This window comes from Kogia breviceps, chromosome 4 (genome assembly GCF_026419965.1).
Source record: "Kogia breviceps isolate mKogBre1 chromosome 4, mKogBre1 haplotype 1, whole genome shotgun sequence".
Classification (NCBI taxonomy): Eukaryota; Metazoa; Chordata; class Mammalia; order Artiodactyla; family Physeteridae; genus Kogia; species Kogia breviceps.
Genome location: NC_081313.1, coordinates 87,870,314 through 87,895,391, shown reverse-complemented (window position 1 = coordinate 87,895,391; position 25,078 = coordinate 87,870,314). Strand labels below are relative to the sequence as shown.

At 35.5% G+C, this 25,078-nt stretch overlaps 1 protein-coding gene and 1 non-coding gene across 3 annotated transcripts in view; both read left to right on the top strand.

Annotated features, from left to right (window-relative positions):
- The window catches only part of FBXL17 (F-box and leucine rich repeat protein 17), a 489,758-nt gene that overhangs the window by 314,852 nt on the left and 149,828 nt on the right, over positions 1 to 25,078 (top strand). For both annotated transcript variants that reach the window (XM_059063241.2, XM_067031421.1), the window contains exon 7: positions 11,423 to 11,499. In XM_059063241.2, coding sequence (XP_058919224.1) covers positions 11,423 to 11,499 — 77 coding nt within the window. The remainder of the gene's footprint in view (positions 1 to 11,422; positions 11,500 to 25,078) is intronic.
- LOC131756556 (U6 spliceosomal RNA) lies at positions 9,123 to 9,229 on the top strand. The gene has a single exon (XR_009335714.1). It is a non-coding gene; the product is annotated as a U6 spliceosomal RNA (small nuclear RNA).

The window sequence follows — 25,078 nt, the reverse complement described above, 5'->3', positions numbered from 1 at the left end:
TTTTGTACAAGAAACATTAAATTTCAGTAAAATTTTGATATAGCTAAATATCATCTCTGTTTTATTATTGCATTGTATTATTAATCATGTGCAATATACTTTTAAATTTTTAGCTTTTTGAGAGGCCATTTTCATGTGAGTTAAGTCCACAGTGGTATTAAGAAATGGGAGGAAATTTTCCAAATGATACCGAATATTTTAACACTTTCTTGAAACTTCAGCCTTTCCCCAGAGATACGTCAAGCCTATCTAGTCTTTTTGTAACTTCTTTTGATCAGATTTTTTAAACTCTTGATATTATGAATCTTATAAATAATCATATTTCCCTCTTTACTTTGGTTCCTTGAAAGTTTATTCCAAAATCTTATTCCACTTGTAGAAGCTTTTCAGGATGAATCATATCAATCCCTTCAGTGTGAGTATATCCCTAACTTTATTATTTTACTACCATATTTTCTACCTTCTTTGCCCCTCTCAAATATTTCTTTTGTAGTTTTGTATGCGTTTCTAGGGAAATAAGGCTGGATATAAGTAAACAGATGAAATGAATTTAGACTCCTTAGTAATTATGAAATATATGAATGTATTATTGTATGTGTAACATATAAAATGTTATTTTATATACATATTGTTATGTCTTGTATATTTTTTTTCTTCTTTTTCCTCTTTACAGCCACTATTTCAACTAATGTGTCCCTGAGTATATATCATTTTCACTGACTTGCTTATACTATTACCCTTTATATTTTCTTTCACCTTTTTCAAAGTATGATGTGGCATTGGATTGCCATTAATTTTCCCAAAGCCCCCAATTTTGCCCAGTGGCTGAGGAGTGTTCTGTGTCTGATGAGCATGCACTTACCTTTCAATAACGGATCACAAAAAGGAATTTGTTCTCTAACTTAATTTTTTTATAAAATTCTATCATTACCAGGGCAGCACTCACGGTACTCCCCAGTAACCAACCATAGGAACACACAACTGATCAATTGACTCCAAGCACATTTACCTGACGTCCCTTTCAAACGCCTGGCATTACTCTTGCCTCTTTATTCCACTAACAACCTTAGAAAACAATCAATTGCCCCTCACCTCACCTCTCAGTCTTCTTCCTCGGAATATCAGAATGTATTTCTTTATTTACTTGGGCACCTGAGAGAAGTGTTTTGTGTGTAGAGCAGAAATGTTAATACTGTTACTCCATTTTGCTACATGGTTTGTTGATTATGCAGACAGAACAGTAACTATAATAATCAACAACTAATCAACAGCAGAGCATTTAGAAACATGCCAGAGATGTGCTGTTCATTTTGATTTACCTTTTAAAAATAACATAAAACTGAGGACTGGGGTTGGAAGTGTTGCTTGTTCCTGCTGGCTGTCAGACATAATATTGCCTGCAAGGTACCCACTGTCTGAAACAAATAGTGAAATGTGCTGTCTTCTTTCTCCATGCTCGCTTACTGTCTTGCTTTTGCAACTTTCTGCAAGGAGAAAATGGGTAATGCTACCCCCCCATGGTTTCTATCAGTCTTCGTACTGTTTTCATTAGCTTTCCACACTTTCTCCAAGAACAAAGAGATGTTTTCCCTTCATAGGGAATAGGCTGAGGACTAATTCAAGCAAAGCAACCTGAATTTTAGTGATCACGGCATTTCAGGGGCTAGGCTGCTAAAATTCCTTTACTGTGTGCATTTACAACAATTAGATATTTTTTGATTGAGGTAATTTGTTGATTTACAACAATTAGATATTTTTTGATTGGGAAGGGAAAAGTGTATTTGTTAAGAATTTTATTTATAAGTATATTCATATACATGTGGACATCTATACTACATAGCACTTTGAATATAAATTAAATTGCTGATAATCAGTTCTTGTCATTGATGGATAAATTAAAGTGTTAAGAAAGAATCCTCTAGAAGTATATTTTACAGGCAAATGGACTTTATTGTGTCAGGTATCATTGACCTGGCCAGGTGAAGCTAAGTAAGGTTCAATAGCCTTTCTCTGGAATTTTAAAATCTCATTCTATTGCATTTACTTGAATATTATTTAAGAAGGAAATGGGGAGGTCTTTGTTTCTCTATCCTTCAGATAAATAAAAATTAACTGAAATCAGTTGTCATTCTTCCTTTGGGATTAAAAATGTAAACTGCATACTTTTCATAAGAGGATTCTTGGTTAATGTCCCTTATGGTAGTTTGTAGAAATATATGAATTGTTTCTTTCTTCTTCATTTATTTATTTATTTTGCAGTACGCGGGCCTCTCACTGTTGTGGCCTCTCACTGTTGTGGCCTCTCACCGTTGTGGCCTCTCCCATTGCGGAGCACAGGCTCCGGATGCGCAGGCTCAGCGGCCATGGCTCACGGGCCTAGCCGCTCCACGGCATGTGGGATCTTCCCGGGCCGGGGCACGAACCCGTGTCCCCTGCATCGGCAGGCGGACTCTCAACCACTGCGCCACCAGGGAAACCCTCTTTTTTATTTTTAAAGAAGTGTAAATGTTATTTCTTTCTACTGAGTAAGAAATTTATCTCTCCATGTAAACATAATGTACCAAAACAGCTAAATGTGACCTGCTGCCTCTCTTTCCTGTAAATGTTAGAGCAAAGATTATTTCACCCCTAACATGACATTAATATGTAATGATTTGGAAGAAAATAGGAATAAAGTAATGGGAGTCCCAGAGCTTTGGAAGTAGGTGTTATGAATTCAGCAGTGATGACCCTTAAGCCTCAAAGGGTTCAGAGTTCAATCTAGCTAAGCATAGATAAGGTCAAATTTATGTAGTGGCCTTGTCTTCATCAGTGCCATGTGATCCTTCTCCTTTGGTCTTTCTGAATGAATATGTGGGTAACTTTATTCCTACTGCCTATACTTTTCCCACTCCCTAACGTAGAACTCCTTCCTCATACCTTCTTTTTCAGAAACTAATAAGAAGCCTTCACCATTTTGTTCTCCCAATTACAGGATTCATTAGTTTTTTATAATTGTACTTTAAATCACCAGTAAAAATTCTTTTATTGGCTTTTGATTGGGCCAGAAATTTGCTAAGCTTAAAAATTAGTGACAAAGTGCAGGCTTCCTGGATATGAACGCTTGAAGCATGTGGGAAACATTTGGAATGGAGAATGTTGACCTGCTTTCTTTGTGTCCTACTACAGCTATCTAATTATAAGCTTTCAAAGATATCAAATTAGGTGCCCTGTTCATTGCATTTTACAATATAGTTTTTTCATATTGCTAAAACCATTCTCAAACAAAATTTTGAGTGGTACATTGGGATGTTGGGAATCATTGTTAGCTAAAGTGAAACCATTCTTTTGACTTTTATAATTGTCTTTACTGCTGTGTTTTATAGTCTTCTGAGAATTTGGCTTATCCAGAAGGAGATTCTGTGCCTTGCCAAGTGAGAAGGAAACCTTTTGTCAGCATCTTGTCTGAGTTAACTCCTTGGCTACACAGGTCATGGGAGGTCTCTGTTGAACATCAGTCTTTGGCTCTATCACAAAACTGGTATTGAAGCACAGCCCAGCTCCCCCAGTACAGAGGTTAAAGAGGCAATTAGTCACTACAAAGCCGACTTGTGGCGTCTTCTGGTAAGGAAGTACTTAACTCTTTCCTGAATAATGCCTGAAATCTCATCTTCAGTATACTTTTATAGTCCACTAAAATAATTTTGTCTTACCCATTTTAAATTAAAGGTGAGCTTAAAACATATGATGTCTGTTGAATTGAGACTTTCTCATCAATACTTAAAGCAGTAAGTGTAATGGGGGTAGAGATGGGCAGGGAGATTATCATCAATTGTATGTTTAATATTCCATCTAAATTTCATGTTAGCTGTTTGTAAGCCTAACAAGTCTCTGAAATATTTCTAGCTTTACCATTAAAGTTCTTATTTATTATTGTAGGACAGGGTAGGAGTTGAAACTTGCCAGAATTTTGCCTTACTTTTTTTTCGGAAAAGGAATGGCCTCTGATGAATCACAATTCACTGAACTGGACCATAGTTTTATATGTTTTTATATTCCTGTTTTGTTCTTTTTTTCAGGGCCTGGGCTTTTGCTTCCACACAGTAAATTTTTGTTACATGTAGGATAATAAAATCTTCTCTTCCACCCTCTATCTTAAAATATGCCAGAATACCATAAAGATAGCACCAGTCTTAACTGTATCAACATTGTGCAATGCCTGGATTCCACCAGAGATATTGGCTATAAATTGATGGAACCCCCAAAACATTTAAGGATGGAAGAGATTTCTTAACTTTTCCTATTTCAAAATAACTACATTTTTTCTTCCATTGAAGAATGACTAAACTGCTGAATTAGGAAGTCTTACCTTTAAATTTTCCCCTTCCCTTTCTTTCTAGCATTTCCTTCAGTCCTGAAACATGACTCTTTTCAGTTGATTTTCAGTAGATATAGAGATAGTGATATGCTTTTTCTGCTGCTGGGTATGAACATTTATATCAGCCATAGCAGCAAAAATAAATATTAGTTGATCTATCAAGGTTATCAAGTATTATGTCTATCATTTTATAATAATGTGGCTTTCTGATTAGATCTTTTAACATTTCTAACACATAATTTGCACTTAATAAAACCTTGTTGAAATAAATAAATCAGAAATAGCTTAGAATCTTTTTTCTGCTTCTTGCATATTCAGAGGCATGCTTAGAAAAAGTTAGCTCAAGTTATTATATAATGGTTTAGTGTAGCTGCGGTAAAAGGATGGAACAACGGCTAAAATTAAAAACAAGACTTTTGGATAAATGTATCTGAAATATTAAAGCCAGAACCAAGTTTATCCAAATGTGTTAGTTTGGTTTCCTCTCCCCTGCCCCCTTGCTTTGGAAAAACGTTTAACCATTTTGTTTCTTAGTAGCTTAAGGAAAATGTGCATTAAAAAAAATACTGCAGGCTTTATTCTATTTGAAACACATTTTTAAAGTTCTCTAAGAAACATTCAAATTACATTAGACCTGTTTTGCTATATAAATGAAGGAACAAAATATTCCCGTAAGAGCTGGTTTGTGATGGTCACTCCTAAATATGTTAGAAAATATTATTTTGCTGTTGTATTACTCCTTTTTCAGTGCTGACTCCTACTTATTCTCGTTAGGAAACCTACTTAATGCTAGAGGCTGTCAGGTAAAGGGTGGTCCAGACAGAATCAGCAGATGACAATATCTGCTCCACCTCTTCCAAAGGTGTAACACCTCTGTTGGCAGAGATGTAAACCCATAGAATTTACGTTTCAATAACATCTCAGGCCACTTATTGTGGTACATCTTATTAAAAACAAACAAACAAACCACTCTTCTCATTGTGTAATCTTTCACTATCTCTGTGTGACAAAATGGGCATCAGTTTTCCACTGGTTAAGTAGCAACTACCTAAATTAATCTTGGATTCACTAATCAGATATTGGCTTTCTAGAGAATAACATTTGGTAAGTGAGAACTTAATGAATATCCCAAGAGAATTGTAACTGGTGGAGCAGGTGACATTTTGCATGTCACTCCTAGTCTTTGCCCCTGAGATAGATTGTGTTTTGAGTGAATGCTTTAGCATTTTAATTGCAAGTCATCCTTTAAAAAAAATCTCTCTTGCAGTGAACATCTCTTTTATGAGATTATCTTTAGATGTTTGCATGAAAAATTGACTTAAGCATACATTTGATACTATGCTGTTAAAGGGATGGAATAGAAGAACGTTTACAAGAAAGTGTACCATGAAATACAAAGGGCTCTCAACATATCAATTTGATGCCCTGTATCACTTTCTCAAAATAGGCTTTCATTTGTCATCATGCTATATAAGGTTAAGGTGTCGTGTTACTAGAAAAAGTACCTATGAATGGAATGTTTATAAATGAAATTATATTCACATATAACGGAAAGGTACTGTTAGTAAATTCTTGAATTGATTCATCTTGTAAATGTTTAACTGTAAATTTATCTTTTTAACATAGAAATATGTTATATAGTGCACATTCTGAAATCAGGGTATACCTATAAATCATGTCCATTCATTTGCTGCACTGGGATTGGCCTACAGTAAAACTCGATTTGGGGCTTTAGAAAAATCAATCAAATATCATTATTCTTTGTGTAAGATGCCAAATTGTGTTTTGGTGACCTCTGCTATCATTTAAATGACCCATATATGAGTTAGTCAGTATGAGCTTTTGTAGCACAGAATAGCACCAAGTTTGCTCCCTTGTTTCTCTCTTTAGATCTTGTAAATCCTTTTTATTCCTTTTCGTGTGTGTGTGTGTGTTACAGCCTCTTCTGCTTTTACCCACTTACAATCTATATAACAAAGGGTGGCTTGTCTAGTTTCAGGAAATAATGAAAATGAAGTTCTACTTCTAAAACCCCCAAATAGATCACTTTTATGATGTGTTTGTATTTCAGGAGTTTTAACGTTTTTTGTTTGTTTGTTTGTTTGTTTTTGTGGTATGCGGGCCTTTCACCACTGTGGCCTCTCCGGTTGCGGAGCACAGGCTCCTGACACACAGGCTCAGCGGCCATGGCTCACAGGCCCAGACGTTCCACGGCATGTGGGATCTTCCCGGACCGGGGCACGAACTCGTGTCCCCTGCATCGGCAGGCGGACTCTCAACCACTGCGCCACCAGGGAAGCCCCCAGTTTTAACGTTTGATCTACGTGTTTATTCGACCTTAAACGTACTTAGCTCCCCGTTGCACTTATTTGCCAATTACTTTATAGCACTGTTCATACTTTTTGTTTTAAATCTGTAGGGTTGTCTTTGTCTTGTTGCATTTTTTCTTCTGCTTGAAGATATATCTATTATTCAAATATAAAAGTGACTTAGGAAAGAACATCCTAAAGTTTATTTAGAAATTCACCAAGCCACATACTAATGCATCTCTAATGGGGACATTTCTTTTCACACCTCTAAGGTGATTGAGCCTGTCCTTCAAAGTGAGATTTGCAAACCAGTGTCTGGCAGCTCCAATTAGCTTCATTTGGATTTGAAACACATCACAAACAGTAACAAGGTCTCCTAGGACACTCCTCTTTGCAAGCAATGTAGTCATATTTCCTCATTAGTTCTTTTCAATTGTCACTAATGCCACTTTCCAGCTTTTGAGTAGGAGACAAAAAACATAAAAATTTGGTATGTATGTAGAATGGCCATTGTTTTCTATAATTCAAGGTTCTTTTGAATTCCTTTGATAGTTTTGAAGCTTACACAGCTTAATTCATTAACCTTTACCCTTCACATAAATCAGGTTACTAGGAATCTATTGCTAGGGAGACAGATTTTTCCCTCCATTGAAACTAAGTAATGCCTTCTCATTAAAAAAAAAAAAAAACTATATTGCTCACAAAAGTACCTTTTTGCTGTTTTTCATATTTCATCAAATGAATTTTAGGTGAATTTTAGAACACTATCAAAAGCAAGTGAGAATAAAATCACATTATGGAAAATAATTCTGGATTCACCACATGTAGTCAGGTTTTCTGGCCGTTTTCACTGTTCTAACAGAGTTTATATATATATGTACTCAACAGCTGTTACTCAGGGATTTACAGTGGTTGCAATTTTTTAATTCTCTTCAGAACCCTGCCAAAACATAAAAGCAAGAAAATAATCTGAGGAGAGGCAATTCAGAATAAAGTAAAATATATTTAAATGAACCTAGGACATTTGATTTGGAGAAATTTTGCATATAGGCCCTCATTTTTATAACGCATGATGATGTGGGACTTCAGAGAAGATAGGGGTTGTTCTGTGGTTTCATGCAGGTGAGAATAGAATGTATGTCTTCTGATTCTTTATTCACTCTTGTTAAAACATGTCTCCTCTTGTTTCTCAGAACTTGGAAAGGTGGTTTAGTAGGCTTGTGTTTGATGTTCATGGGCTACTTTAACAATATTTGATATTCTTCTGCATTTTTCCACTATGCCATATTCCTATATTATAAATTTGTTCTTAATAATCTTATAGATTATTACTTTCCCTAAGGTTATTTTTCTTTTCCCAAGTTTTGTAATTCCTTAGGTTGTCATGCATGAAATAGGAAATCTTTGCATGCACTGACCCATAGAAAATGTTGGTCATATGGTATTCTGAGGTTTATCCTTAGGGACGGTGGGGACGGGTAGGGGGATAATGGGAAAATTTTGAATTCTGGATTTTGAGTTTAGGAATTCATGGCTTACCCCTAGGGACAAAACTATACTTAATCACTGAGATTAATGAATATTCTCCTATTTGATATCTGTTAATAGAGGGGATGGAGAAGCAAAGGTTTTAAATGTGGTCTTTGGTTCTTTCACTCTCCTTCTCACAGACTATGACTTTGAAAATATTCCTCCCTTTTTTTGGTATCATTTTTAATACCCCTTAAAAATTTACATGAATACCTGTAGTCAAAAGGTGTAAATAATTACTAAGCCTTGTTTGTTGCCTGCATACAGTCTATGCAGTGAACTGGGAAATTCTCTGATGTTAATACACTAAAGGTCACAACTAAAGCCAAGACTCTTAAAACAGAGTAGAATCATTTAGAGTAAATGTGGTCGACAGACTTGTGTTAGGGTACCTCTGTAAATATACTCTAGAATGGACTCTAAAAGTTTGAGAAGAAAAGGACAGTCACCGGCGTGGTCTCTCATCATGACTTGCTATCACTACAAGCTGCCTGGGAAAAAAGGCCTAGACTAATCACAGGACTTCAGACACTAGCCAGGGACCTGATGTGGGGTTCCATTTTCACCAATTTGCAGTAACAGGATAATATAAACCACTTCCATTTTCAACTCTCAAAAAAGTAGCTATTTTACCTATTTATTGGAACCACTCAATTTTGTGTGTTAATATGATATTGAGTTTCAGTCCATGTTCACAGAACTTGGGACTTCTCAAATACCACATCCATGACATATGTGATATTTAAATTAAAAAAATAATAATTTTTGCTAAACATCTTCCAAGGAATACTTTTTTTTCCTCCATGAATTCCTATTTGTGGAATAGTTTTATGTTGTGCATAACTTCTAACACACTGGCTGTGATTACAGGGTAATTAAAAGTATTTGGAAAACCTTATGTGACTGAACTTTTAAAAACAGAGCAAGTGCTTGCTTCGGCAGCACATACACTAAAATTGGAACGCTACAGAGAAGATTAGCATGGTCCCTGCACAAGGATGACACACAAATTCATGAAGCGTTACTTATTTTTAAAATAATTAATTAATTAATTTTTTTTTTAATGTTATAAAAGAACAAAAATCCTAGGTGATCCTTTGTAAAAGCAAAGTGCTTTTCTCTTATGTTTCTCTTTTTTTTCCTCTAAAAGATATGTACTGTACTGTTTTTATTTCTTAATCACGCGTTTTCTCTTGACTTTTGCCTCTTGAGTAAGCTATATATATGTGTAATATCTATTCATAACTTTTCTCTGTCATGTAGGGAGGAAACCTGATGTTTATGTCCTTTCATCAGTTTTAGGACAGTTTTTATCCAGTGATTGATTATCTGATTTTATGTGAATACCGGTTTTTGTTGCCTATGAAATAGCATTTGATCTGGCTTGTACACTGAAATCAATTTGTGTTATTTGCTGTCTATAGTCTGCTCTGTGTGTCTTTAATGTTCACGTGTGCTTGTAGCATACCTAATATAGAATCAAGTGGCAGGAAGGAACACAAATAGAATATTGTATTTGCTTAGAGTTTCCCCATAATCAGATGTAAAATCAGGTGTTTTGAACTATTTGAAAAGACCATGAGAACAAAATAAATGATATGAACACTATTTCTGCACTAATTTATTTCATTTTGTGGTGGTCATACCAAATGTTGGATCTGCTAACTTTTTTGGTAGGTAATGGAGGAGGACAGAGAGCTATGTATATTTCATATGGTAGAAAGTAGACTTTTTATTAACTATTTATAATATTATAATCATCTAGGGCCTTTATTTTTATCCTTAGTGTGAAAATTAGTTTTTAAAGTCATATGTAAAACATGGTTATTGCCTGTAATGTTTTCTTTTCCCTTTTTTAATGACTTTATTCAAATATTACAGTAAAGCAAAATGACACGGAATTAGGTTTAAAAATTTCCCTTCATAATAAGCTCTATCAATCATAATTACATTGTTACTATTTTAAGTTTTCTGTTGTAACCATGGAAGAACTTACCCATTTTTATCATATATCTTTTTTTTTAATAGCCAAAAACATGTTTATTCAGTTATTCTGAGGAACTTAGAAATGTTTATCATTCCATTAAAATAATATTCTATAAAAATATTTTTAAAAGAAAAATATGTCTTCTCTATAACTAATTTAACCTTCAGTAATAAATTATGTGAAGTAAAATTGTATAAAATTTCCTGACATTTTATGAAGATACCTGCAAATAAGCCAGACAGCCAATAAAATATCTGAAAGACAGAGATGGATACTCGGTAATTTTTTGATGGATTACACACATAGGTATCAAATTACTTGATCCTTACTTTCTAGAAAAGGTTAATGACTCTTTTTGCTTTTACCCTTTTACTTAACTGTTATTTATAAAGATTAAAACAGGGGCTGCATTGAAGGATGCATATGCCAATGTGTCAGTTTGACTGTACAGGTTTTTCTGATAATTCAGGGAACTGAGCCACACTGTTAATCATTGTTTTCAAAGTTCATTCAGTTCTGTACTGCATGTTCCACTACGGCCATTAGAGCAGAGTACACCATTCAGAAACCTTTTAACTGAAATGAAACCAGAAAAGACTTTAAATCTTACATATCTATATCTATATTATGAAAATGGCCTATATGTATGCAACAATTCATTTAAAATGTTAAGAATAAAACATTTTAAAGTAAAAGCTTTTAAAGTTCTTATGTGTACGATTTTTCTTTCATCTTTAATCAGTGTTACAGATTTTTAAAACATTTTTATTTTGAATAAAATTTCACAAAATGTGTACTTCAATGTTATCAAAGTCCATCATTAATAATTAAACCATGAGCAATATTACCATTCTTTTATAATGACCATCTGTCTATATGCTACACTTTCATTACATTATTTTTTATGTAAATAACATGTTCATTATATAGCACATGTTTACAAATCCTTTATTACCAAATGTAACACTACTCTTACAGGAATATCTCATCATTTTGGTTTTAAAAGATGTGCTAGTCATAAATGTATTTAATTAAAGTCATTTAGGTATTAGAGAACTTGAGTTTAAAGCAGGGAATATAATACCTTTTCCTGAAACACCTTGAAAGAGGTTTGTTGAAAGGAGAGAGCTGTGGCATTCATCAAACGCTGACCTCTTCCTCTTATAGTCCTGGCCAAATTCTTGCTAATTTAACTTGAAACGCATTAGTGTAACTCACCATTTTTTGTGTGTGTTTTAGGTGTGTGGAGGTCATTGCAAAGGAAGGACAAAACCTGAAAGAGCTGTATTTGGTGTCCTGTAAAATCACAGATTATGGTATGTAATGAGCCATTGTCCTAATCATTTTCAAGAATAAAAAGGTACGAGATCTTTGAAAGCTTTTTCAAAAGAAATCAAAAGCTACTAACTCATAGAGACTATGAGATTTATCTTTACTTGTACTCTCTGATCATACAACCCCGAATCAAGAAATCACGAAAGTGGAACCAGAGTAAAAATGAACATGTATATCAGTTTATCACCACATGTAATCATGCACACATTTGTGCATATGCACATACACATTCACATAAGATTAAAAAGTATGGCTAAAATTGCTGTACGATGAAAATAAATACTAGGATAATTAAATATTTGATATAATAAATATAACTAAAGAAATGATTACATTGAGTTGATTTGCTTAATGTCATGTAAAATGCATTCTTGTGCCATTCCAAATGCCAACCTTCTTAATGCCTTAAATTCTTTAAAACGCTGGAAACTTCCAATAGGAAGTTCAGATATACAGGAAGTAAAGGGTATACATTTGTTTGTAAGAGTTTAAATTATCTTAATTTAAAATATTCCTTTAAAGTGGAGAAAAGCAAGTTGTTTTATAAAAATATGAAAAGTATGAAATCATTCTATTGGAGTAATAAAGAAAAGTAACCTAGCCTTTCCTTTTTCATTCAGCTTTATATATTTTTCCTATTAATTTGCATATGTAATCTAAATACAGAGTTTTAACTAATTGTTTGGCTTTATGGGAGACTAAAATGGTTTCCATTTTTCTTTTCTGATTTTTAAATTTGTTCCTTTAAACTGGAGAATATGCTTTCTGCCTTGAAGGGAACTAATAATCCATTAAGTTTTTTATTGTTAACTCCAACATATGCTAATAACTGACTCCAATCCTAAAATGTCATACTGACCATCTGCCCTGGGTGGGAGAGTTGTATTTTATCACCTACTAAATTCATCCTTTGGAAAAATTCTATGAAAGCTGTAACAAAAAATAAAAAACAACATAAAGGATTTGGCTTGAAAATAACCCTAATTTCTTTTCAGAGTTTATTATTTGAGAATGGTAAATGTCTTACATGGATTTATCCATAATGTTTCTGGGTTGTTGTCTTTTTCCTAATTATACCATGAGAAAGGAGTGTTTTGATATGTTTTCTTTTTCCTTGTAGTTTGTTTTCTGGTTTGGCATGTTAGATTGCCACTTAGATCAGTAACTCTGAAACTTCCAATATCTCCCTATTGTCTAGGCCTTAGAGTGTTCTTTCTGCCCAACACAGGGCATATCCTCAATACCTGTAGATTTGTTAATTAACTAGTACATTCATTCATTGCAAACTCTTTACTTGGCATTCAAGATCCTTTACCATTAGTCTCCTACCTGCCCCTCCAACCATACTTTATATTTCTCCCTTTTACCTGTTTGCTGTCAATGTCAGATTGCTAATTGCCAGGAGAGCTATGGATTAAGTTCCTTAGAATGAACTCTTCAAGGTCCTGCAGTGGAAAATGTTGCTCAAGTTACACTCTGTCCCAGTACCAGTTAAGTTAGCTAGTGCAAAGAAATGTTCCAGAAGATACGGAAAAGAGAAAAAGCTTTGGACTTGGGACAGATCTAGGATCAAGTCCCGTCTTTGTTCCTTGTTCTTTGGCCTTAGGGAAGTTCCTTCAGGTATCTGAGGCTGTTTCCTCATTTGTGAATTGACTTCATGCTCCTGTGTGTACCTGGTACCTAGTCTAATGATTAGCACAATGTATACTGCTGAGAAAAATTGCTTTCCTACAGAAGTGGGACAGAGAAAAGATACACACAAAAGTCTTCTACCTCTTTTCCGTTCCTTGGAAGGAAGGAAGGTTTATTGCTATTGTTTACTGCTAGTATTTAGTGATATTCTCAGGTTCTGATATTTTGAGATCTCAGGATTTTTTTTCTCCTGGTGAGGTGAAAACTGTTAGAACTTTGCCCATGTGGTTTGCATTTATTCCTATCTCTGAATTATTTAGGTCAGCGGTTCTCAACCCTCTCTGTACATTAGGATCACCTGGGGAGTTTCTAAAGCATTCTGATTCCTGAACCTTACACAAAACTAATTAAATCATAATTTCTAGGAGGTGGGGCCCAGGCAATAAAACCTGCCTAAGTGATGTCAATGTCAGCCAACGTTGAGAACCATTGATCTAGTCTAGTTGAGAGGAAGTGGAAGTGAAAATTTTGAGGACTTCCTCCCTCCACCCAGACATGAAATCTATCACGGTTTTTTTCATACCTCAGTCCCTCCAGCTTTCAAGCTCTCTGCCCCACCTAGTCTCTCCTCCTTCTTTCTTGAGGTTTTAGGTGTTCTAAGGATTTGTGGCAAAAGTGTCTGTGCTTCTGTTGGTTCTGTTTTTCAAAATGTTTGGGCACAGTTGAGGATGAGGGGGAAAGGTCAATAGTTTATGAGATTTTACTATAATTAATACTTGATTTTAAAATTAAAAGAAATTACTAAACACTCAGCTCAGCGAATCTTTTTTCCTCTGGTACCATGCCAATAACACGTGAACGATTTTTGTCAAAAAGACAACAAGAAAGATTCTTCATTGTAACCAGAGACACAGCATGTTATTGGAGGTCATTGCTCTACTGGGGGAGACTGTGATCCCTTGCCCTGTGTTAATTATAAATTTTAAGAAGGAAAAGCAGATGCTTTCTTCCTTCTTTAACTGGATAATTAAAGACATCTTCTGTGGGACTTTCTGATTTTTGAGGCTACTTAGAAATTGTAAAATTTGATGTAAACCTGATACCAGGGGAATTTCATCCTTCAAGAGACTACTCCCTAATTCTGCTTCCTATTGCTTTGCTCATATTCTAGCTAGTCTCCTCCTCACCTCCTTTTTCTTTGGTGCCGTGTTCGTACATGCTTTCAGTACAGTATCCTGAGATTTTTGAAGTTTTTTGCAGGATGCATTGATTCAGAAACAGCAGCTCGCCTGGCTTATCATTTGTAATTTTTCTCAAGATTCTCACAGTTGTTGAGTGTAGTGTTATAGTACTTAGCAACACCTGCCCAGGCTGTTAGGAAGTTATGTTCATTTTAATTGATATATGATACAGTTGTCATGAAGAAAACTATCATTCTAATAGGCTTCTTATTCCCCAGATTGAACACAGATCTTTATGGTAAAGGATTACAATTGTAAACAAATCAATAATTCAGGCACAGCTTAAATGGAAAATACAGTCTTGGGAAATTGCTCCCTAAAGAGAAATCTAATATTGTCACTCTTCTGTCACTAAACAAATAAATGTTATAGGTTGTATCGTGGGAAAAAAACTCAAACTGAGTCAGAGAAAGTAGGTTAGAATATGCCTCTTCTTTTCTTTGTGACCTTGAGCAAGTTACTTAACCTCTTAGTTTTGTCATCTGTTAAGCACATGATAGTACACACCATAAAAGGTAGTGAAAATGAATATAAAACATCTGTGTTGTTTCTGGTGGCATAGTGGATACCCACTAATTGGCAGTTTTTGTAATTATAGAATCATCTCTTTTTCTGAAGAAGAATCAGCCCTCCTCCTCCAAGTGTGGCTTTCTGTTTGTGGGAATCATTATTTAGAAGTTTGACCTGTATTAGTCTATACATGCCTAGTTGACTTCCACACCTAAGCTATCTAAACCAGATTCTTATTAGTGGGGAATAAAAAGAAAGATGCAGCAAAAAAGTATAAAATCTTTAATTTGTCTCCCTATCTTAGGTTTCTTCCCTATCTCTTCTCTATGTTACCTTCATTTTTGTTTGGATAATTTTCTCTTGGCTTCCCTTATGCTTTTGTTTTTTGTTCTTATAATAATTTATCAACTAATAATTTCCAACCAACCTTTCTGCTCACCTTCAAACACTTTTCTGTTGAAAATTCTCCTCCTTCAGAAGTGTATCCTTAGGATTAAAGGGAAAACAACTTGTATCATTCAAGCCTACAGAGGTCAGAGCCAGTCTTACTCCAGCTGCAAGGCATAGAACATGTGGTATAGTAAATGGGATGGATGAATAAAGCCCGTATCTCCATTAGCATCTCTGTAGTGAAGGTTACCAGTGTGACCCTGTGTCAGGGAGCAGTTGTAAAAAAGACCCAGGTTCCTTTCTGGGTTGTTATCACATTTCCTTTGACTTTATTTAGCACTCCTCAGAGCCCTTGAAATACACTCTAGAGGATATCTTTTTGCTTCCCATCTCAAGTTGTCAAATAACCTTTTAATTAAAGAGGACTGTAAACACTCAACTACTGACATCGATGTCTGGGGCCTACAAGTCTCTGACAACCCACAGGCTCATCTGGGCCGCTCCACATTCTCCTGTCACTCCCGCAGGCCCTGGGGCTGCTCTCTGAGGACAGTCTTTGACTGCCCCTTACTCTGCTTGCCCATGCGCTTCTGCCTGATCTGGGACTTTTAAACCTAACCCCAAGGCTTGCCATAAAAGCTTTTGGATTACTCTGGGCAAAAGGTCTTCCAAGACAAGGAGGTCATTTGTTCCAGTGGTTATCATGTGAGATGTCATTTCAGTTGGTCTGGCACACAACAGACGTGATGTATATTCATTCTGTTAACAAATATTGATTCAGTACCTACTATGTGCTGGGCTCTGTGCTAGAGGCAGGACATGTAGTTTCTGCATTCCTGGAGCTTTCATCCTGTTGGGATCCACAGGACAGGGCTGGCCTGCTTATTTTAAAAAAGAGAAAAAAAAATAGGTAATGCATCTTTTTCCAGACAAGAAGAATGGCAGGGAGTGCCTGCTGCCATAAATCTTTGCTTTGGTCTAACCCATGCCTCACCCCAGCCTTGCTGGCCTTCTGACGCTATTGAAAGATTAATAAGTTGTACATTCGCTACCTCTTCTTGGAATACCAGACCTCTTTAGCTATTAGTTAACCCAAATTGGGGTCTGGGATACATTTTCAAAATAAGCACACTGAAGAAACAAAAAGAGATCCCAAGAAGCATTCTGGGTTATACTAGTATCAGGAGTGTTTCATTTTTTTCTTTCTTGCCAAACCAACACTGATATATTATTCAAGAAAAAAATCTTATACCAAAAATAATTTTGCTCTTTCTTACACCATCTTATTTTTCATATTATTAGGTATGCATTACATACAGTGATGTTCCATTTAAAATTTAATTCTTGGTTTTTTCTTTTATGTTTTGTCTCATTTTCAAATTGTATTTCAAACTGCTTCAAGGTTGCTGGGTAATGGGTAAGATTCAACTCCTTTTGTCAGCAGGAATACCTCTAAGAGTTGTAAAGTGACAGAGAAGAACTTCAGAAAATACAGTTGCAAGTCAAAAGAATATCTTATTGTTTACTGTTGGTTATTCACACTTTCTCTCCATTCTGTCATTTAAATATAGATACCTTTTATTGTTTCTAACAAAATAGTACTAAATTGCTAAATCTTCTACTGTTGCAAATTCCCCTTGTTTTTATGTCCATCTTAAAAGTTATTTCTCTCCACTTCTAATTCTTTCATTCCTGGAATTCCTCACTATTGTATTTATGCATCTACTGTTGTACTTAGCAAGTGTTGTTTTCTCTTTTTTCTTTCTTTTCAGTAATTGTCATGATTTTTCACAAAAAATTTGGTATTTAATTATAACTTTTCTAAATGCTTTTTTTTTTTTTTTTTTTTTTTTGCTCAACAGCAAAGAAATTGTTGACTTTCTTCCCTATTTCCTAGGTCATCCTAAGCCTGCAGCTATATAATCCTGAAATAAAAGACTGAACAATAACCATGCTTATCATAATAGACTTTTCATAATAGACTTTCATCTCAAATGTATTGAGGAGCACTTCTTAAGACATTTAAAAAAAATAAATTTATTTATTTCATTTAATTTTGGCTGCGTTGGGTGTCCGTTGCTGCGTGCGGGCTTTCCTCTAGTTGCGGTGAGCTGGGGCTACTCTTTGTTGTGGTGTGCAGACTTCTCATTGCAGTGGCTTCTCATGTTGCGGAGCACGGGCTCTAGGCACGCGGGCTTCAGTAGTTGCAGCTCGCAGCCTCTAGAGTACAGGTTCAGTAGTTGTGGCGCACGGGCTTAGTTGCTCTTGGCATGTGGGATCTTCCCAGACCGGGGCTCAAACCCATGTCCCCTGCATTGACAGGTGGATTCTTAACCACTGTGCCACCAGGGAAGCCTTTAAGACATTTATTTTAGGAAAAGTCTCCCATAACCAATTCAAAGGCCATCTCTAGCTTCCTATATAATAAGAGTTCTTTTTTTTTTTTTTTTTTGATTACAGAATCTTCTAACTTACATGTAAAAGACAAATGGACCAGTTTCTGTGCTTGCCTCTGAACTTTCTTACACCTCCAGATAAATGAATGTTGTTGCTGTAAATTATTTAGTTTATTAATTTTTTTTTTTGGCAGTATGCGGGCCTTTCACTGTTGTGGCCTCTCCCGTTGCGGAGCACAGGCTCCGGACGCACAGGTTCAGCGGCCATGGCTCACTGACCGAGCCGCTCCGCGGCATGTGCGATCTTCCCAGACTGGGGCACGAACCCGTGTCCCCTGCATCGGCAGGTGGACTCTCAACCACTGCGCCAACAGGGAAGACCAGTTTATTAATTTTTATACCCAAATACTCAGTTTCCATATACAACCGAATCACTAGCTAAAATATTAATTTTCCCACTTTCCTTCTCTCAACTGCTTTTAGCATTTCTAAAATAGAGTGTTTGATTTTAGTATTAATTAGCTGTTTTAGTGTTAATCTTATGAAGGAGTCCTGTTACAGATAAAAGAAATTTGTCCCAAATCACATGAAAAGTATTTTTTGGAGTTCCTATTTTTAACCCTCACTGCTTAGTACCCTTAAGTATGCAGACTAAGCATTTGTTTTCCTTGAAATATGCTGTAGTATAAATAGAGTCATTATTGACCATTATGAGTATTGTATCAGCAATGAGTAGATCTAAAGGGGACTACAATAAAAAACAAGGTAACTGCAATAATACTAAATTTCTAGTATCCCACAAAATAAACAATCTTCTAATGTTTAAAACTTCTTAAAAATAGAAATTTTGAGTGGTAGTGAGTTCTCTATTACAAGAGTTATTCACACCGAGATAATCTCTCGAAAAGAATATGGAAAGATTGGAAACACTAGGTAAGGAATTGATGTACATAATGTTTAAATTTCTTTCTAATCCTGGGATTTATACTGGACCGGTTCCATTTTTGTTTCATTCAGCAAATGTTTACTGTATGTGTACTGGCTGGGTGCTGAGGAGAATACAGAGATGGGTGAGAAGTATATACTCTTACATAGAGAAAGAAGACATAAGCAGTGAAAATGTTTTCCAACATATTAAGCAACATGATGGTGTCATTTTTTTTTTTTTAACAAATAGGCCCTACAAGATGTAGGGACTCAGGAGGACAATGACATAAGAGGCTGAAGTCTTTGGGGAAAGATTTTTGTTGGAGGTGACATGGGAGGACAGATATGAGAAGCAAGGGCATTTGAGGTAGTACAGCCTTAGGAAAGGCTCAGAGCAAGAACAGGTGTCTGAATTGATGAGTTTGTATGCATTGGTTAATCTAAAGAAAGAGCAGAAATCATCCAAAGTGATTACGTGCACACACAGGCAAATTTTGAAGAAACCTTATGAAAATATTCTAGTTGAAAATTCAGGGTAAGTTCCAACTTTCATCTAGACTTTTCCTGTCTTATTCACCATTCCCATGGTAACAACTTCACTTAACATATATAAAAGGAAACACTACTTTGGGTTTTAACCACTAATCAAGTACCCAGTTCAATTGAAAGAAGTCAAGTGTAAATTTTCATAATAATATTATAGAATAGTTACCATTTATTGGATATTTTCTGTGGGGCATTATTCATTTAATCCCCTTAGATGTGGACTGTTAGTTTTCAAGCCTAGAGATGTGGAAACTGAGGCTAGGAAAGCCTCTGGTTCACACTGTCTGTGAATAACCGTATGGTATGGATTCAGTGTTAAATATCTCTTGGATAACCACTCATAGGTCAGTGAGATGCTTAGTAGTATTTATTACTAGAAAGCTTTGTTGGATTTTCCCGATTGTCAAAGCTTAAACAAAGTAGCTGAATCCCATGATAACCATGTTTGTCCATCTGTGTATAAAAAAACAATGTCTCAAAGCAGCTACTCCATGAGACTAATTATATAGTTATAGAACTTACTAAGTTTAATGTGCTTATTCACTATAACTTTGTTGTGCTGCCACCAAATATCAGTTATATTCTATGATTAAACATTCCCTAGCTGGAAGATAGAGACTCTCATTGATATCCAGTGTGTATTCATGTATTCAATAAATGTTTTCTTAATTATTTCAAAACTGTGTATAATTCTTCATGAGTTAAAATTTTTTCTTACACTCACTTTCTAAATTATTACCAAAAGCTTATGAAGGAAGCAGAAATACTACTTTTTTAATAGATGAGAAAATTGAGCCCAGACAGGTTTTAATTAATTAACAAAACCAGAACTATAATCTCCTCACTCCAAATCATTTACTGGATTATGTGCAGATAACTTCTTAAATTTCTCTGCTTTTCATATAGAAATGATTTCTTCATTTAAATGATCCTTTAAAGCAATTTTAGTTAATGCCAAATGACATGTTTCATAGCATTTTTTAAAACATCTTTATTGGAGTATAATTGCTTTACAATGTTGTGTTAGTTTCTGCTTTATAACAAAGTGAATCAGCTATACATATACATATATCCCCATCTCTCCTCCCTCTTGCATCTCCCTCCCATCTACCCTATCCCACCCCGCTAGGTGGTCACAAAGCACCGAGCTGATCTCCCTGTGCTATGCAGTTGCTTCCCCCTAGCTATCTATTTTACATATGATAGTATATATAAGTCCATGCCACTCTCTCACTTCGTCCCAGGTTACCCTTCCCCCTCCCCTTGTCCTCAAGTCCATTCTCTATATCTGCGTCTTTATTCCTGTCCTGCCCCTAGGTTCTTCAGAAGCTTTTTTTTTAAGATTCCATATATATGTGTTTAGCATTCGGTATTTGTTTTTCTCTTTCTGACTTACTTCACTCTGTATGACAGACTCTAGGTCCATCCACCTCACTCCAAATAACTCAATTTCGTTTATTTGTATGGCTGAGTAATATTCCATTGTATATATGTGCCATATCTTCTTTATCCATTCAACTGTCGATGGACACTTAGGTTGCTTCCATGTCCTGGCTATTGTAAATACAGCTGCTATGAACATTTTAGTACGTGACTCTTTATGAATTGTGGTTTTGTCAGGTTATATGCCCAGTAGTGGGATTGCTGGGTCATATGGTAGTTCTATTTTTAGTTTTTTAAGGAACCTCCATACTGTTCTCCATAGTGGCTGTATCAATTTACATTCCCACCAACAGTGCAAGAGGGTTCCCTTTTCTCCACACCCTTTCAAGCATTTATTGTTTATAGATTTTTTGATGATGGCCATTCTGACTGGTGTGAGGTGATACCTCATTGTAGCTTTGATTTGCATTTCTCTAATGATTAGTAATGTTGAGCATCCTTTCATGTGTTTGTTGGCAATCTGTATTTCTTCTTTGGAGAAAGAAATGTCTATTTAGATCTTCTTTCCATTTTTGGATTGAGTTGTTTGTTTTTTTGATATTGAGCAGTGTGAGCTACTTGTAAATTTTAGAGATTTAATCCTTTGTCAGTTGCTTCATTTGCAAATATTTTCTCCCATTCTGAGGGTTGTCTTTCCGTCTTTTTTAGGGTTTCCTTTGCTGTGCAAAAGCTTTTAAGTTTCATTAGGTCCCATTTGTTTATTTTTGTTTTTATTTCCATTTTTCTAGGAGGTGGGTCAAAAAGGATCTTGCTGTGATGTATGTCATAGAGTGTTCTGCTTATGTTTTCCTCTAAGAGTTTTATAGTGTCTGCCCTTACATTTAGGTCTTTAATCCATTTTGAGTTTATTTTTGTATGTGGTGTTAGGGAGTGATCTAGTTTCTTTCTTTTACATGTAGCTGTCCAGTTTTCCCAGCACCACTTATTGAAGAGGCTGTCTTTTCTCCACTGTATATTCTTGCCTCCTTTATCAAAAATAAGGTGACCGTATGTGTGTGGGATTATCTCTGGGCTTTCTATCCTGTTCCATTGATCTATATTTCTTTTTTTGTGCCAGTACCGTACTGCCTTGATTGCTGTAGCTTTGTAGTATAGTCTGAAGTCCAGAAGCCTGATTCCTCCAGCTGTTTTTTTTCTCAAGATTGCTATGGCTATTCGGGGTCTTTTGTGTTTCCATATACAAATTGTGAAAGTTTTTGTTCTAGTTCTGTGAAAAATGCCATTGGTAGTTTGATAGGGATTGCATTGAATCTGTAGATTGCTTTGGGTAGTATAGTCATTTTCACAATGTTGATTCTTCCAATCCAAGAACATGGTATATCTTTCCATCTGTTTGTATCATCTTTAATTTCTTTCATCAGTGTCTTATAGTTTTCTGCATACAGGTCTTTTGTCTCCTTAGGTAGGTTTATTCCTAGGTATTTTATTCCATAGCAGTTTTTTAAAGTACAGATATTTCTAAAGATACACAGTTGTACCAGTCTCAAAAACATAAGCAATTGTTCTCTTCTTTGAGTTCTTCCTTAAACCTGGCCTCAGAAGTTACTGGGGCCTTAGAGTCATCACCTGCATCATGTTCCCCTTACTTTTCTTCCCTTAGGAGGGCCTCTTCTGAGAATGTCCCCTGAGAAGTCAAAATTGAATCTCTCTTCAGTGTGGCTTTGCTCTCTGCTTCCTTTATGCTGTTTAGCATTAGTGCTCCTCATTCTCTGAACTATCATGAGAAATAGGAGCAGAAAGGGGGTAAAAACCCAAGGGCTGCATCTCTTCCTTCTAAAGCAGTAAATTATACCTACAAGTGCTCTCTTAGGGTCTCACCTTCTCTTTAAGGTAATTTAAGATAATTATGCCCTTCCCAGCTGTGTGTTTGACTAAATCTCCTTCACTATTTACTGGTTAATTAGCCTACTTAAGACACTTGGCATCTGATTTATTTTGGGGAAAAAAAAAAACGAAAAAGCAAAACAAAACAAACGTCCGCCAAGTAGTAACACTCATAGCAAAATATAAATTAAACATTAAACTAATTGATTTTACTGTATGACTTTCACAAATTAGTCTCACATTGTTATATCCATTAACACTGGTAGGACTAAACCTTACCAGAAGTTCTTTCTCTTTTTATTTATTAGGAGGATTTCCTTATTATTAAGAGCAACTTTCCTTTATTGACTTCTTGGTTTACTTGAGTTCAATTTATATAGGAAAGGAAAAAATAATACATGATTCTTTCTCTTTATTTACCAGTTTTTAAAATGCTAATTTCATTTCCATTATTCTTCAAAGGTGACCAATGAGGTGTTGTTGTTGCTTTTGTTTAAGTATTATTATAAACTCAATAATCCACTGCAGTTATTTTTAAATTGATACTCAAATTGTCCTATCTTTTGATAGTACAAGTTTCTTCAAAATGGTTCCCCCCGGGCGTCCCTGGTGGCACAGTGGTTGAGAGTCCGCCTGCCGATGCAGGGGACACGGGTTCGTGCCCCGGTCCGGGAAGATCCCACATGCTGCGGAGCAGCTGGGCCAGTGAGCCATGGCCACTGAACCTGCGCGTCCGGAGCCTGTGCTCCTCAACGGGAGAGGCCACAACAGTGAGAGGCCTGCGTACCGCAAAAAAAAAAAAAAAAAAAAAAAAAAAAAAGGTTCCCCTGTCCATTTGACATAGACTGATTATGTCAAGATATGCCCAGCTCATCTTGTGCATTTCATGCTGGAGACATGGCATCAGCCGTTTTTCTAAAGAACTTTGGTTCTTCGAATGAATTAGGCTTTTTAAAAAAATATATCTTCAAAGTCTGTGCTGCTCTCTGAATCTTACATCACAGTATTTTCTGTATTTTAAGCCTCCAGCTTAAAACCTATTTTAGATCTCATCACAAGTCCAACCTTTCCATTACAACTCAGTAACATCAGCCCCCTGGGCTTCAGAGAATCCTCATTTAGGGATTCTCAACACACTAGAAATTTCTAGTTCCTTACACAGGCATACCTCGTTTATTTTGCTTTGCCTTATTGTACTTTGTAAATACTGTGATATTTACAAATTGGAGGTGTGTGACAACCCTATGTGGAACAAGTCTATTGGCACCATTTCTCCAACATTTGCTCATTTTGTGTCTCTGTGTCACATTTTGGTAATTCTCAAAATGTGTCAAACTTTCCCTTTATTACTTTATTTCTTATTGTGATCTGTGATCAGTAATCTTTGACATTCTACTATGACTCACTGAAAGCTCAGATGATGGTTAGCATTTTTTATCGATAAAGTATATTTTAATTAAGTTATATACCTTGGTTTTTTAAAACATAATGCTATTGCGCACATAATAGACTACAGTATAGTATAAAGATAACCTTTATACACACTGGGAAACCAAAAAATTCGTGTGACTCGCTTTATTGCAATATTCACTTTATTGTGGTGGTCTGGAACCTACCCTGCAATAGCTCTGAGGTATACCTTTATCCAACACTCTCTTAATTCTACCCACATTTTCTGCTTTTGGAGAAATTAGGGGTGGAACTTGGGAAGGAGAGGTACTTTTACATTTTAGCTACCCCATCAATTTTCTGGGGATTTCCTTCTAATTTTGTCTCAGATATTCTGCATTTGTTTTAACTAAGTCCTAAAATATGACCTCTTGGACCCATTTTGAAATACGTAGAAAAGTGTTCAAACTGTATGGTGTTACATAATCTTATTCAGGGCTTTTAATCTTCCTTGTTCTACCGTGAGAAATACATTTTGCATTTAAAGTGCTTGTTGGATTTTCACTAAAGTTATTTCATCACTTACTAGAATGACTAGTAGTTTATAAAACACTGCCCTAGTTCATCTCCTTCAAAGTATAGATAAAAACTAGACCTCTCAGTCAGTGACCTGCTTAAGAGTAGAAAACTGGTGGATTTCCTTGATACAAAATGGACACTGTTCTTGAGGTAGAAGGTGCCAACCTTCCCAAGCTCATCAAATCCAGTGGTGTTGATCTTATTATCTATGAAATAAGGAGTTAATATTCCTTTCCTCTCATATCTTTGGGAGTAAAAGAATCAAATAGATTCTCTTTATGATTTCACTTTAGGATAGATATTAAATGGAACTTTCACTTGAGGAAGAAAGGTAGTTGGGTTAATTTAATTTCCTAATTAAGTCAAACTTACTTTTAACTTGAATATTAAACTATTCATTTTAGCCCATATCCTAAAACATTCCCTTGGCTTTTTAAGACTCAGTCAATGAGAATTTATCTGTCAAATGTGTTCCTTTTCTTGGGTTTATCTGCATGACATTAAATAAATAGTTTGAACTTTTCAACTTTTCAAACAATTGTGTTGAGTTTGATGTGGCTGATCCAGCCTATGTGCCTCTGTATGCAGCGCATGCCAAATGCCTGAAAGCAACTTGTCTTTCATTGAGAATGACTGAGTATGGCAGAGAAAAGGAGATTTTAAAAATTAGAAATAAGAAGTAA